Here is a 15984-nt window from a genome sequence, read left to right as displayed (position 1 = left end):
GGCGTGAGTATTTGTGGAGCACTCCACCTCCTGACACCCGTCTTTTCTATATCCTGTCTTAACTTGAACATTACCTTGACATTAGTCCAATGAGTCCCAACCAGGGGAGCTGCTGCCAGGGGGTATGTGGACACGCTTCAGAAAAAATAATTTTGATGTTATTGAAATTAAGAGTGTGTGCAAACTAATTTGCAAGCGAATGGTGGGGATGCAGTAGCTAAAAGTAAAGGATAAATGGTTTGAAGGTCCAGCATTTGCCAAATTTGACCAAACTAAACATACAGTTAAGCTGTGTAAAAATACAGTAAGATCTACTTTTATAGTTCTTTGACTAGTTAAAAAATAACATCCAGTTTTAAATTACTTCAAGTTAACTTATTTAGAACATATCTGGTGGTGATAATGAAAGGGTACTTGAGGTCATCTGACAGGGTTTACAAAAAAAAGGTTGTGAACCACTGCTTTAGTGAACGCCCACAAACACACCCTGTCTGCTCTTATCATGTTGCATACACATATGTTGTATGCAACTTTTAAGATAGGTTGCCCATATCTTAAAAGTTGCAGTTGCTTAGATGCACACAGATGAGGTCAAAACAGGTTTGCCTGTCTGTGCAATTTGAACAGTGCTAAAGAGTTATGTTTTTCTTGTGGCTATTTTGATTCAACATTTGTCATAAATTGAAAAGATGCAGACAGTATGATCTATATATGCACTAAATGAAGCATTTCACATTCAAGTTCCATAGTTCTTTAGTTGAGTTTATTTGGCATTCTGAGAAGAAGGACATTATTTCCACTGTGGTCAATTAACAGATAGCAAAGGAGGAGGAGTGCAGGTGAGCAGGACACCTTATACATTTCCCCTTGACAGTGACATTACACTGACCACACCTAACCCAATAAATACCAATATCTTTACCAATAAAATCACTCCCAGGTGAACAACCAAAAAAATGTATCATAAAAAAATCCAAATGATGTGTAATATCATAAGCTGACACTTTCCCATAGACAAGTAAAAGAAATAAAAAAGAAAATAAAAGACAGAAGTCTACTAGAATTATACTATAAACAAAGTATTTCCTATAATAAACTGCTCACAGTGGAGTGTGGAGTATCTTGTGTAACCAAGTCATGATTTCTGGAAGGACATTGCTACTGAGTCACTCAAATGTATTTTTTGGTACCTTGAGCATAACAAGCTGAGTTCAATCTACTGCCATTATATTGAAGAGAAGGCAGATATCTCCAAAACTGGCGTCTCACACCAGAGTTATCTAGGTGGATAAATATCACTACAGGTGCGAGGAGATTTTTTTAAGTCAAATATCCCAGTAAAACTGGGAGTTAGTCATTTTATTTCACGTTCATATATGCAACTAATACTTACTGTGTTTGTATATATAGCATAACCCTCACTTGAGTATTCTGGACAATATATGTTAGTATGGCAAGTAGTTCAAATTTAATTTTGTAATTAAAAGGATGTTTTCCTTAAAGAAAGATTTGACATTAAAAGTTGCATTTAAGCCCTTGTGTGGATAAGCTGTAGATGTGACTATCTTTAAGTTGTGTTTTGTCAATGGGAGAATTTAGGCAGTGGGTCCTCACTACAGGAGGCGGGGCCTGAGAGAGACGTGTTGACAGTTTGGGCTGCGCCGATTGGTTAGAAATAACTAGCGTTTCTATTTATCGAGGCCGTCAGCTGGAGGTCTTTTGTTATCCCGCTCATCATCACGGCCAGCCGACAGACACACAGGCGAACATGAAGTCCGTCACATAACGCGGAGCTTTCAGCGGGTTTTCAGGTCACCGCAGCTGCTGAAAAGGTAAGTGGACGCTTCATGAGTGGCTTGTTTGAGTTTTTAACAGCGACACAAAGAGCATGACCTCGTTGCTGATGTGTTAATTGTAAAGTCCTTTAGTCTTGGTGGTCAAACACGGAAAAAAAACTTGGGTGGTGCTGCCGCGAGGCACGTTAAAGCGGCGGTGCCTTTTAACTTTAATATCTCAACATTTACCAGTTCATTTAAGTAAATTTTTTCTTAACAAACTCAAATTATTTCAGTCTGTCTGTGGTCACTTGAAAACCTTTCAGACACAGTGGCCGTCTAGGTTGTTCACCGTGTTGCTTTGTGAATTATTAATGCTGGGATGTGGTTTCTAATTTTAGCTCCTCTCCAGCCAAGATGGAAACCACCGCCATCGGCATTTTTTTTTCACATCTGATGGGCTGAAGGAAAAGTAGTGGGAAAATTACTCAGCAAACGTGTGGAAACAAATCTACCTGCTATACATTATTTTCTGTTTTGCAGGGCTAGCAGGGAAGAGCTGCCCCAGTCACCTGGACCACAGAGGAGGGGGGGACACACTGAACAGGGCTTCAGGATGACGGAGGGTCCGAGGAAGCGGAGCAGCAGCGGAGGGGGCAGTCAGTGTGGGCCTCCAGACTCCCGGCCTGGTGAGGGGAAAGATGCAGGAGAAAGCTCCGGAGTGGCTCTGAAAAAACAGATCGGCTTAGTCAGTGCCTGTGGCATTATTATCGGTAAGTTTGACTCATGAGCTGTACTGGTAAATGAAAATAAAGCACATTACCCTTTGGCGGTGATGCTAACATCAGCATCTGCATAAAGAGTCATTTCATATAACAATTAATTGACCTAATTTATGTATTAGCACGGTCTCATACTGTCATGCTTTTATTCTTATGATTATTTGTTGGGCTTAGAGGGGAAATTCAGCACTTTTCCAGTCATTGTTGATGGGAAATGTAGTCAACTGAAGCAATAAATTCTGAATTGCTATATTGACAGAAAGCTGAGCTCTCTTGCTGCAAAATCAGATGTTCTGTCTGCCTACAGTGATGTAGCTGGGGTGTACAACTACAGGCTGTTTCAGGCTATATTTAGATTTCTAGTTTCTGCCTCTGGGTAGCCAGTGAGTGTGTGATGAATATTTGTGTCACCTAACATATGTTCTGGACAAACAAAATACTGGGTCTTTACAATTTCCATGCCAGGATACACCTGTGGTGCACCGCAGCTGGCAGCTGGATGCCCTGCCAAATTCAAGTGGTGAAAGCAGCGTATACGCTTTCCTTTCCAGTTAGGAAAACTGTTTTCCCGGACCTCACCATTATGTGTTAACATGAGCTATGAGTTAACTGAAGTGGAGAGGATCCAGTAGCTGAGTGGTGTGTTCAGTTTTGACTTGGAAGTTGGAAATTTTGAGCGCCACTGAAGTCAGATTTCCAGCTCTGAAAGTCAGAGAAACCTCACCAACTCAACCTCAAAATCCAAGATGGCTTCTCTGCTCATCAACAGTAGTGAAGTTGTTTATTAACACTTCTTTCTTTTGTGTTTCATTAAATCATTGGTATACACAGCAACCTCTATCTGTGGACATGTTGCCAGGGTGTTACCACCTAAACCTAGGCTAAGGTCGTGACACATGGCAACCCTGGTACATGTCAGCACTGCCAGCACGGCTCTGCAAGCAGGAGAACGCAGGTTTCTAGGTAAATATAGCAACTACATGTACCATCTACACTGACTGGACATCCACATGAAAAATGCTTTTTAAATATGGTGTAAGGCTGAATTCAAAATCACACAACCACTGCATCCTTTAAACTTCAGAGGCCCTTGCCAGCAGGTTGTTATACAATGCATTATATGATATGTTGCTTACATCAATGGCAACAATAATCAAAACAACAAAAATCATAAATATAGTTTCACATGGAATTCATTACATGTATCTGGCACGTTGCTGTGGTAATGAAGTCCAAGTTTTTTAAGTAATAATTGAAAAGTAATATTTGCCAGTCATAAGCACAGCCATTTGCATTGCACTCTTAAGCTTTACTCACTGAAATCTCTCCCTCACACTCTCTGTCATAATTGCGGGGCATCCTCAGTGCACATCATACATCTTGCATGTAGTCTTTGATCATTACTTTCATGTTTCCAGGGAGCTGTTGGAACTGCATGAAAACCTGCTCAGTCCCTGCCTGCCTGCCTGCCACACATGCTGGGGTTGGAAAAGTCGATAAAAAGCAATCCCACTAATGGGTGTCCACCACTGTTGAGACTGCAGTATCCATCACTATGTAAAAGCGTGGTTTTAGCATAGGTGCTGCACCATTGGCAAGAAGCAGCCGTTCCCTCATGTTCTGTGTTGGCTCTAGTATGATGTCTGGATTATAATGGAAAACTCATAAACCATCAAGCACTGTGTTCCAGCAAACAAGTCAGTTTTGGGACCTGTGTGGAGCCACTACCTGTTGAAAACTGGGCCCCATTTGAGCCAACAGAGCCCAAATCCACTGTGATCTGGTGGCCCTGTTCTGTGAAACAGTGGTGGTGGTCTAAAGAACAATGCTTAAATGTGTTCACAGTTAATCAAATCAATATTGATACACAAAAGTACAAAATAACTAAACAAACTTTAATGAACAAAGCAGGTCCTCTTCAATGGAGGCAGCCATGTTGCACTGCCATGTTTTTACAGTAGCCCAGAATGGACAAAGCAAACACTGGCTCTAGATACAGCCTTTTGCAGCCATTGTAGGTTCTCTTACACACTGTTGCATAATTTCTTTCAGTCACAAGTTTATCAGCCCATTCAACTGCCAAGTGACAACTGTTGCTGTTATTGTACCTAAAAGGGTGTCATTTCATTCAAACTACCTCGAGAAGCAAATGTTAGAGTAAGTAGTGTTGTTGGTGAACTACATTCTTGTACTCATCTTTTTCCAGCTACTGAAAGCTTTATAGTGGATGTTTTCCACAAAGAAATACTCTGTATTTGCCTAAAGTGTCACAAGACATGCCATCTCCTCAGTGTAATTAAAAAAGACGGGGCAAACCTCCGCTAAATCAAAGGCAAACAAAAAAAATGCTACAGAAGGAAATATTAGCTACACCATAATCGTCTCTGTTGCTACCACTGACTGTATAATAGCTTTGTACTACTTTCAATGATTTGTCAGGTGTCAAAACTAAAATGCGACTCGGCTGCCTGCTGGAAATCTGTCTGGACTTCTCAAAGGAGAAGCAAGATTAATCTCACAAAAGTCCCCAGTTTTTCCCACATGGGCTGAGCCACAAAGCCACACAAAGTCCAGTCTGAGTACTTCAGGAAATGGGGCATCATGGGACAGGAAATTGTGTCTTGCCCTTTATAGCCTGCAATAGTGGCTTTGGCTTGTTTTCATCCTGTTTTTCTCCCATTGTTGATGAGCATAATATCTGCCATGTGAGGCGTCTCTATACAGAAGACTGGTAGCTTATTTAATAGCAGTCACACCATTTTTTTTAATACATCTTTAAAATGTTACATTTATGTCAGATCATCTGACCCTGTTTGTGATCCGTTTCTCAATCTGCCCTCTGTCTGTTTTTTTAACTCACTCAGGCAACATCATTGGATCAGGCATTTTTGTGAGTCCTAAGGGGGTCCTGGAGAATGCCAGCTCAGTGGGTGTGGCCATCATTGTGTGGGTCCTCACTGGAGTTATCACAGCCATCGGTGCTCTCTGCTATGCAGAACTGGGGGTGACCATCCCCAAGTCAGGGGGAGACTACTCCTATGTCAAGGACATCTTTGGAGGACTGGCTGGGTGAGAACAAGTGATGTTTGTGTAATTATCAGACTCGGATTAAAGCCTCTGTGTGTAGGATTTAAAAATCTGATCTTGGTGATTCATACTGGATGTCCATACTTGAAACACTAACATGCATCCTGGATGATCCAATCACAAGTTGACAGCTCAGTGTACATCATTTCATATCATGCATTAAAACGCATATCCAGATGTGTCTCAAGTGTCCACTTGTGACTGGGTCTCAAACACTTTTCCACTATATATGCAAATAAACACTGGGGCTGTTATGTCCATTGAATGTCCATTACTGTCCATTTAGCTGTTCAGTATGAGGACCTGACTATTTGTTCTTTTTTTTCTTTTTTTTAGTTCAGCATCACACTAAACTCTTAGCACTGACTCCTTATCTGTGCTATCAGCAGCCTGGCAGAAGAGACTCTGTGGTGCACTGGGATTTTCAAACTTAACTATTGAGTTTACTTTCTGACAGTCGGATAAGTGTGTGTCCCAGCGCATAAGAATGTCTCTCTTGTCTGCCCTCCACAGCAACACAGAGCTTTTATTTTTATTTTTTTCAAAACAAGGATACAGTATGTAGCATTTAATGCTGAATTTACAAGAAGGCATGAATAATTACCATTTCGCAGTAACTGGTTCACTTCCCCGCTCTGTATGCAAAAAACAAACAAACTAGAATTTACTAGAAAGCCCAAATTAAGAATTGGTTGTAGACAGCATTTCATAAAGTTTATCCTAACTCAACTACTCTCAAAATTACGCAATTTCTTTGTAAGGGAGTCTGGGGATATTGCGGTTACTAGTGTGTTCACAAACGTCCGCTGCAGATAGGACAGTCCAAACATGTAATTTGCATTACAGTGACCCAAATGATGTACTTAGAGGATTTCAGTTAAGTAGGCAGTCCCTCAGTGTGGCCCAGGACATGTTGTGTACACACTGCTGAATGTGGTCACATGTGCCTCAGACCGCCTCTGAATGTGATTTGGTGCAATCGCATCCTAGTGTGTCCAGACCAGTGTTATCTGGGATTGTCACGTTTTTCTATAAACGCAAACCTCAGAGTCACAGTTGTTTTGAAAGATGCTAAAATCACATAATCTCCACAAAGTTAACAGTGTTGAAATGATTTTCTGTATTAAACAGATGCATTCCTATCCAATGTAGTGTTATGTCACGTGATGCATGAAAGCAGTCTAAACAAATTGCGTAGCAAGGTTGTAGCCTTTTGTAATTAATTAGAATTTATAGTAAACCCCCACCCGTCCTCCGCCATGGTCATGCTCACTATATAATTAAAGCCTCTCCTAATGTAATTTTGTATTCCCAGCATCCCACAGTGTCTATGACCCAGTTCCACTCATTTCTCTTGTCTTTAACAACAATGCTCCAGTGAATTACTATAATGCACTTAGCTAATAAGCTTAATATCCTTTGTCTTCCATTACAGTTTGCTGTAACGAGGACTTGTATTCTTACACTTGTGTGCATGCACACCACACACACAACACAAATGTGTATTGCCACATCTCATTAACCTCCTGTCTGTGTTGTGCCCCAGCTTTCTGCGCCTGTGGATCGCAGTGTTGGTTATCTACCCGACTAACCAGGCTGTGGTTGCGCTCACCTTCGCAAACTATGTCCTGCAGCCTCTCTTCCCCTCCTGCCTCCCCCCAGAGAACGGGCTACGCCTGCTGGCTGCTGTCTGCCTGCGTGAGTCATACAATTAAACTGAAGATTAAAAGGCTTTCGATTGAGGTTGGGGCGTTAACAGATAAAGATAATGAAGTAGCACAGTAAAGCCCACTTTGAAGAATTGCTTCAGGCGTGGTGAATTTAAAGCTCATTTTCTTAAAGCGTCCTCATCAAAGAGTAATCTGAACTTGAGCTTGATGACAAGTTTGCTTAAAAAAAAAGCGAAGGTCTAACATGTAGAGTTGCATTATGGGCATTGTAGGGGCTTGAGCCATGATGTGATGTGTCTTAATCCACCACTTGTCCAGGCTGAAACTGTGTGATGGATTAAGATGAAATTTTGCAGACATTCATGTTTTCTAGAGGATTATGGTGATTGGTGATTCTCTTATGTTTCTTAGTTAGCATACTAACAGCCTTAACTAAGATTAAGTTAGCATTTAGCTGAAAATATAGTCCGGGAGTCAGTATTCTTTACTATCAAACACTTTTTGACCAAAAAGAGAGACTTTTGGACAAAAAAGAAAAAAAACTAAATCTGTCTGGACTGCAGACAGACAGACAGACTTTAGCCACAACTGTTTGCTTCAGAGACGTCTCTTTTTTGGGGGGGGGATTTGACATCCAGAGCAAACGTACGAAGAATCGGCATTGGTGATATTTAGAGGAAAAGGTGCTGAGTCATAGACTTAGGCTTTGATGCACATTTTAGTTGATTCAATATTTACAAGCCTGCTGAACTTCAGATCTAAGTTCTCTGGACACTGGTTTGACATGTCCCCCTATTTCAACAAGAAGACAAGCTTTTCTATTCTGTGTGACATGTCCTTGTTTGCCTCTGCTGGTCCTGAGGACAAGTCATTCCCAAAAGCTTAAAAGTGCTGCATCAATAAGCTGTCTGGCTCAGGAATTCTGCTGCTTTTTCAATGTTGTTTAAATGTTTGTCTTTAGTGACTGTTTTTCTTATATGCATTTATTTTTATTAGGTTGTTTGTTGAATGATACATATGTTAAACAAACCAGGGCTCTACAGATAACATGAAAATATAAAGCACAATGCAGAAAAGCTGTCAGTGAAAATAAAACAAATTCTGACACCTTGACACCTCAGATTTTCACATTTCTAGGTCACACCGTAATATTTGTATGAATGTTTTCTATTTCAGTATATCCCTCATACAGCCCATAGATAGAAAAGAGATTGTTGTAACGTTTCTTTTACTGTCCTTCAGTGTTGCTGACTTGGGTGAACTGCCACAGTGTGCGCTGGGCCACGTGTGTCCAAGATGTCTTCACCGCTGGCAAGCTTCTGGCCTTAGGCCTCATCATAGTCATGGGTGTCGTCCAGATATGTAAAGGTAATATTTGTTCCTTCCGTTGTTTCCTGTGTCTCAGCCTCTTTCACTCGGTTTATGGTTTTAGTCTTTTACTTTCCCACAACTCTCTCTTAGGACAGTGGTTCTTAGTGAACAATAAATATGTAGGTTTTCTCTTATTTCTTCTTCATCTCATCACCCCTCCATTTTCCTCACCCTCCAGTTCAGAAATCATTGTTTCAAACAGGGGAAAACTGCTTGTACACCTTTGCTACTGTCATCATATAGTCCCCTTGTGCCTCTTATGGGATTTGTGATTCCAACATGAAAAGGGATTGCAATCCCTCATAACTCTTCATCCCACACATAATCCACAAACACACACACTGTCAGGTCCAGCGAACAGACTCGTTCATGTGACCCCCGAATCCCAGTGTGTGTGACATAAAAGCTGGAGATCCAGGCTAATTAATAGGTTTCTTTTATCCAGACAATAATGTGATGTGGTGTTGATTATTTCTGGTCATCTATGAGAATATTTGAGAATATTTAGAGGGGGTGTAAGAAAATATCAAGCATCACTTTATTGAGTTTTGTGACACTGTATTGATTCTCAAAACTATATCATTGTATTTTGATGCAAAGATTTGTGGCAGTGACTAATTTTGTGTTATGTTTAAACCCACAATTGCTAAATAACTGTTTTTATCAAGCTTCACTGTTTTGATTGCCTAAAAACTTTTTTTTAACTCAAACTTATGTGTGTGGTCGGGTGTTCTTTATACTATGACAGTTATCCTAAAATTAGATTTAAAAAAAAAAAAAGCAATATATCACCTCACTTACAGTGTTCCCATACATGACAGTATGTTAATTCATAACCCCTGTGTCGTGATACATATCATATTGCCAGATTCTTGCCGATACACAGCCCAAATATTTAGTGGGCTAAAACTGCTTAAAATCTACTTAAACCTGTTTAATTGCAGTCACCATCAATAAGATGTCTGCAGATTAAATACTTTATAAGGCAGCCTTAATGCTGATTAGGTAAAAACCTAAAAAACATAGTGCCAGACCTCTCTTTCATAACCATTGAACACACTGTAGTGTGACAGTGAACATTTGTATAACATGGAGTAATCATAACAGAAAGACCTTTGAAATGTCCTGTAAAAGTGTCATGTGTGGCGCCCTCTGCTGTTCAGCAGGGGTTGTGGAAAGCATTTTACATCAAGTTCAGACTCTGATTTGTTTTTTGGCTCACAGGTTACTATCACTGGTTGGAGCCAGTTCACGCCTTTGAGACCTTCCGAGACTATGATATAGGTCTGATAGCTCTGTCCTTCCTACAAGGCTCCTTCGCCTACGGAGGCTGGAACTTTCTCAACTACGTCACGGAGGAGTTGGTTGACCCATACAGGTAACATAACAAAAAATAACATAATGCATCAAAGGATTAAAAACAGGATTGTGCTTGTGAGATTTAAAAAAAAAAAAAACCTCACATGGACTTAAATACATGGGCATGAATACATCTCAACAAGAAATGGAATGAGACCTTGAGATTTTATCAATGATGAAAGGATGAAACGCATTAGTACATACAGTGTTAAAAAGCAGTAATTTGCCAAAAATAAACATTTGATACATGCATGTAAATTGCTGCTCGTATGCAATTGCTAAAAAAAAATGCATATTGAAAATACTCCTCCATAGAGGTGTTAATTCAATTATATGTTTTAGCATTGAGGTCGTAGTTAGTGGTGATGTTATACTGGACTACTTCACATTCAGAGGTGTTTCTTACATTTTGACCCCCTCATATAACAGGGTATCAGCACTTTAATATAATGCAGTCCAGCACAGTACAACCTCAGTAATAAAACTTTAACTGAACTGACACATTTCTGATAATGCCACCAAAAACTAGTAAGTAAAATGAGCTCCATAAAGGTAGAAGTTATGGCAGAACTGTTGTATCGAATTTCAAGAGATTAGTTAGGTGCCAGTAAATGCGTTCTGGTGAATTTTTGTTCTACACAAAGGATCCTTATAAGGTTTGTGGAATAAGTGGAAGCCCAAACAGTATTGTATTATTGTCTCAACTCAACTTCAGGTCAACCAAATCTTTTTTTTTTTTCCATTAACAGTCAGAGTTTATTCAGTCTTTGTCTCAGAAATATGAGTGTTTGTGTAAAAGAAACAAGATAGTTTTCGTCTGTTTTAGGGCTGCAACTACAATTTTCATTATTGATTAATCTGGGAGTTATTTTCTGGATTAGTGGTTTGGTCCAGAAAATGGTAAAAAACATTGATCATTGTTTCCCAAAGCTCAAGATGACATCCTCAGATGTCTTATTTTGTCCGCCACTCAATGATATTCAGTTTACTTCCAGAAAGAAGTGAAGAACCAGAAAATATTCACCTTTAAGAAGCTGAAATCAGAGAATTTGTACACTTTTTATTTTAAAACCGAGGCAAAATGATTAATCAATTATCAAAATAGTTGGTGATTATTTTAACAGTAGATTAATCATTACAGCTCTAATCTGTTTTAAAAAGTAACAAGCTTAGATGATGATGCAGTGAACAAGTGATTAATGTAGATGAGTAACAAAGAGGAGTGCATAAATGGACTCCTGAGAAACTCCACAACTAACTTGCACCATATGAGAAGTCAAAGGTTAGTGATGTTTTTCTATGGCAGCATCAAAGCTCAGTTTGCACCATGAGCCGCAACCTTGTCTTTCATCCTCCTAGGAATCTACCGCGTGCAATTTTCATCTCTATTCCCGTGGTCACCTTCGTTTACGTGTTTGCCAACGTGGCCTACGTCACAGCCATGAGCCCACAGGAGCTGCTGGCCTCCAATGCTGTTGCAGTGGTAAGAAAACCCACAATAACTCAAATCTGATTGTTATGCATGCGGTTATAGCCTTATCAGCTTGAAATGCAGTAGTCGTGTTGTTCCGCAGCCATTTAGAGTAACCGCATTGATCTGATGCATGTTTGTCATTGTACCGTAATTCTTGTAACGCTGTCTGTCGGCCGCCATTTTGAAATGTCTTGATTAGTCGCTGTTAAGTATGTGTGTGAACTGTATATTTGTTTTCTCCTCCTCTTCTTCTATCTCTCGACTCCTAATATTTCTCCCAGACATTTGGAGAGAAATTGCTAGGAGTAATGTCATGGATCATGCCCATCTCTGTGGCGCTGTCCACCTTCGGGGGGGTCAATGGCTCCCTCTTCACATCGTCGCGGTCAGTTTGTCCTCCTCTGTCCCTCCCCTGGCCCTCCCTTTCTTCTTATTCCAGCTTCTGTTGTTGCCGTGGTTTTTACTGCATCGCTCTCGTTGCTGTTGCTGGTACATGTACCTATACCTGTAGGGATACCTGGAGCAACTGTGGTAGCAGGGTAAAAATGAGAAGCTCAACAGGAATAAAATCCACTACCAGTGTAAAAGCTCATTTCCAGTTGGGGTTCAGATTGTAGGGAAAGAGCTTGAGTAGAAAATTGTACTCCTGGGTATTTGATTCTGCCAAAATGACGCCACTTGACAAATAACATTTCCCAAAGTACTGAGCCAGTTGTACTCCTGTTTTGGTCCATTTTTCACCCTGCAATTTTCACTTCTGCAGTCTGCCTCTGCACTGGTGTTTCCGTAATCACCTGTGTGTTGTGTGTTTCCTGAGCTGCTCTCTCAGCCGTGCACATGGTGAGCAAGCACCAGCTGGCTCTGCTCTCAGGAGTTAACCGACTCTGGTTCTGTGTCTCAGGCTGTTTTTCGCCGGAGCGAGGGAAGGCCATCTCCCACGGCTGCTGGCCATGATTCACGTCAGTCGCTGCACTCCAATCCCAGCCTTACTGTTTACTGTGAGTCCTAACAGAAACACAACTGCACACCCCAGTCCCCCAAAAAGTTGGGCCACTGTGTGAAAAATAAATTAAAACAGAATGCAATGATCTGCAAATTTTGACCTATATTAAATTGAATACAGTGCAAACACTAGATATTTAATGTTCAAACTGATTAACCTTACTGATAATTTGTAAATATACACATTTGTGTTCAGAAATAAGGTTATATTAACAAAAAAACAATACGGTTTATAAGTTTGAATATTAAATATCTTGTCTTTGTGTGGCCTTTGTCCTCAAATGTTGCTGAATTGATAACGGTCTCCTCTCTCACCACGTTTAGTTGATCTCCACTCTGCTGATGTTGTGCACCAGTGACATTTACACCCTCATAAACTATGTGGGTTTCATCAACTACCTCTTCTATGGTGTCACTGTCGCCGGGCAGATTGTGCTGCGCATCACAGAGCCCGACATTTATCGGCCCATCAAGGTAAAGACAGACACACCAACTTCATGAGGCATCAGACATGTAAGAAATTTAAAATCTTATCAGACACTGGTGTATTTTCAGTGAGCACTGCACAATACATACATATATTTTTATTGGATGCTGTGCTGTTTATATAAGGTTACAGAAGTCACTTTTGGCCAAACTTCTACCTCTGGCAGAATTTTTTATTCATGACAAACAATCCAATTTTACAAATTCTTTTGAAACATGCATGACGATGATTCTGCACTGACCGATCATCCAAAATATGTTAATACTCATTTAATGACCATTGACCACATGTGACTTTTTTGGTACTTTGAGGACATTTTTATGCATTTTAAGACAGCATGCAGATATATACGGAATGGATATTTGGGGTTTTAAAACCCTGATTGTCCCCTCATCCTCCAGGTGAGCCTGGTCTGGCCAGTAATCTACCTGATGTTCTGGGCCTTCCTGCTGGTCTTCTCCCTCTACTCTGAGCCCATGGTCTGCGGTATTGGTCTAGCCATCATGATGACAGGTGTCCCTGTATATTTCCTGGGAGTCTACTGGGAAAACAAGCCACAGTGCTGTGACATTACTATCGGTAAGGCCACGTTGTGATGTCTTTCACAAAAGATCTCAAGACTTGGAAGTTGAAAGTCTTATTTGAATTCTGACAAGCCTGCAAACTTGTAAACGTATCTCTGCTAAGTAAAGTTATGGGATTCACAGAAAGTTAACCCACTTTGATCCAGAACAAAGCAAAAAAATTATACAGGGTGTATTAATTATGTATGAACCGTTGATCCTAATCAAATTTCCCTGGTCTCATCCATCTCCAACTGTGCCCAGGTAAAATAACTCATCTGTGCCAAAAGCTCTGTTTAGTGGTCTATCCAGTCATGGAGGAGAAGCCTGAGCCTCAAAAGAATGAAGAAGACGAAGGAAGCCCTCAATCAACTGATGGAACATGCACATAAACAAACAAACAATCCCTCACACTCTTTCTCAGGGCAAAAAAAAAGCTTTGAGAGGTTAACATACACATGCACTTGTTATTCTACAACACTGGACCTTCTTGCTCTGTTTTTTTTGACTGGCCTTAATTCTGACTACTCTTGTTTCAGTATACAGTCTGGGAACAGGTGTTTGAGATGAAATGTCACTTTAAACTTATGAATTTGTTTTCACCTTTAGAACCTAAAATGTTGTTGTATTGTCCTGTTGTGTGTTAGTCTGCGAGGCAGTGGAGAAATATTTTAATATGCAAGTTGTATGTATTGTTCAGGCTGTATGTTATATTATCACCTCACGATTGTAACACTAAAATGTTTTTTTTTTTCAAAAAGGTTTGTTCTTTTATTCTCATTAGAATAACACTTATAACATTGAAAATGTTCCGTAAAAGAAAGGCAGAGAATACATGCATGTGAGTCTGTTTGTTGGGCATGTAAATCAGCAGTTACAAACACAATGACAAGTTGGTTGATGGCTGGTTATTACACATTTTGTAGTTCATCAGTTTATCATGAAAGCTCGTGACAGAAAAACAAATATGAATCTTTAATGAGCACATTGTGACCATGTGCTTATTTTTCCGATATCATCGTGTGATATTTTTGGGTATTTTTAGCACATGTCTTTCATCAAAATAACTGTATGATGCCCAGTTGTCTCCACCATGTTTCTTGCTGTGCTGTACTGTACTGCAAACACCGCAGTGCCATTGTGCTGTGTGCTGCACCTCCTCATCAATGTTTCATCCACCTGTTGGAACACCTGACGTAGAAGGGGCGGAGTCTACGCACAATAAGCGATCAAATTGCGGAAGTCATGTTCGGCTATGACAAGCCTAGGTGGGTCAAGATGTCACATCACTCGAAATAAAAGAGGAAACTAGGTGGCCTTTTTTTCAAAATAAAAGCCTGAATATTTGTATGTACCCACATAATGATGTTATGGTACTTATAATGATAAAATTAGACATTTGGGTCATAGCAAGCCAGGATAAATGCCTAGTAATACAGTTTACAAAGAAGACTACATGTAAGAGCTTGGTATGCTAGTATGTTGTCCATGACAACTGCTACTATTAACTATTGAAAACAGTCCTCATTTATATTTGAACATTTTTATTATGTCTCCACACAAGTAATCTTACTTGTGATGTGGTCAAAAACCCTGGAAAAGCTAGTGAAGTAAAGTAATATGTCTTTTTCAGTGTAGACTTGAACTGTCACAGCAGGCAAACTACAGGTGTAATTAATAACGGCTCTGTTGAGGGGTGTATATGATTGATTGATTCCAATTAGTGCTGGAATCAAAATAAATTGAATTGAAATTTAGTATTTCTTCCCCAAAAGGGGCCTTTTTCACTGAAGATATTTTGATATGTACTGGAAAAATAGGTGCAAATGATATAAGTAATGATGGCTGAATTCCATTTAGCTCCCTCAGTTTCAGCGTCCAGACATTGTGCGCTGTCCTGGCTCCCTGAGTTACTTGAATAGAAAAGTGCCGTCATTAATGCTGTTAGTAACACCTGTACAGTGACAAGTCAAAATGTCTGCTGTGGAAAAGATCCAGATGAGTATGTGGAGAATTTAAAGTAGAGTTAGATATTTGTGAAAGAAAATATAGTGTAGTTAAATTAGTAAAATAGCATTTAAAATATTTTTTCTTGTTTTTTTGAAGTCAAGTGAAACATTTCCAGCTCTCTACCAGGGCTGTGTGATACGGCTTATTAAATATCTTGATGTTTAATCAAATATTGCAATATTTTGACCAAATCCCTCAATACTGACATTACGACAATAATGTTAGCATAACTGTTGGTGCTTTCAAAAAAATATTAAGATTGACGTTACATCACTTTACTGTAATGCTGCTTTTAAAAGGAAAAAACAACACTTCTGCCATATCATGATACGACATCCAAAAATTAAACGATATCTAGTCTCATATCATAATATCTTCTAATATTGATATATTGCCCACCCCTA

The 15984-nt window shown here is 39.8% G+C and overlaps 1 protein-coding gene across 2 annotated transcripts; it reads left to right on the top strand.

Moving 5' to 3' along the window:
* Positions 1-2321: 2321 nt before the first annotated feature.
* Positions 2322-14320, top strand: slc7a8b (solute carrier family 7 member 8b). Of its 2 annotated transcripts, XM_084731867.1 has the most exons (12): positions 2416-2548; positions 3389-3520; positions 5422-5626; positions 7191-7342; positions 8557-8682; positions 9910-10063; positions 11404-11527; positions 11800-11903; positions 12420-12516; positions 12845-12994; positions 13409-13586; positions 13835-14320. In XM_084731867.1, exons 2-12 carry the CDS (start codon positions 3454-3456, stop codon positions 13960-13962), a joined length of 1485 nt encoding a protein of 494 aa, XP_084587993.1. In that variant the 5' UTR covers positions 2416-2548; positions 3389-3453; the 3' UTR covers positions 13963-14320. The 2 variants fall into 2 exon arrangements, with proteins under 2 accessions (XP_084587992.1, XP_084587993.1); XM_084731866.1 differs by lacking the exon at positions 3389-3520 and having other exon boundaries at positions 2322-2548.
* The last annotated feature ends 1664 nt before the right edge of the window (positions 14321-15984 follow it).

The sequence above is a fragment of the Lutjanus erythropterus genome, chromosome 12 (genome assembly GCF_056507025.1).
Source record: "Lutjanus erythropterus isolate fLutEry1 chromosome 12, fLutEry1.hap2, whole genome shotgun sequence".
Classification (NCBI taxonomy): Eukaryota; Metazoa; Chordata; class Actinopteri; order Lutjaniformes; family Lutjanidae; genus Lutjanus; species Lutjanus erythropterus.
The sequence above is the reverse complement of the archived record's forward strand: the minus strand, read 5'-3'. Positions and strand labels throughout refer to the sequence as shown.

Excerpts from the sequence above, each read along its gene's own strand:
- slc7a8b (XM_084731866.1), top strand. The coding sequence starts at position 2,392 with ATGACGGAGGGTCCGAGGAAGCGGAGCAGCAGCGGAGGGGGCAGTCAG. Across the intron at positions 12,995-13,408 it reads ACATTTATCGGCCCATCAAG|GTGAGCCTGGTCTGGCCAGT; the intron begins GTAAAGACAGAC and ends CTCATCCTCCAG. Across the intron at positions 13,587-13,834 it reads GTGCTGTGACATTACTATCG|GTAAAATAACTCATCTGTGC; the intron begins GTAAGGCCACGT and ends AACTGTGCCCAG.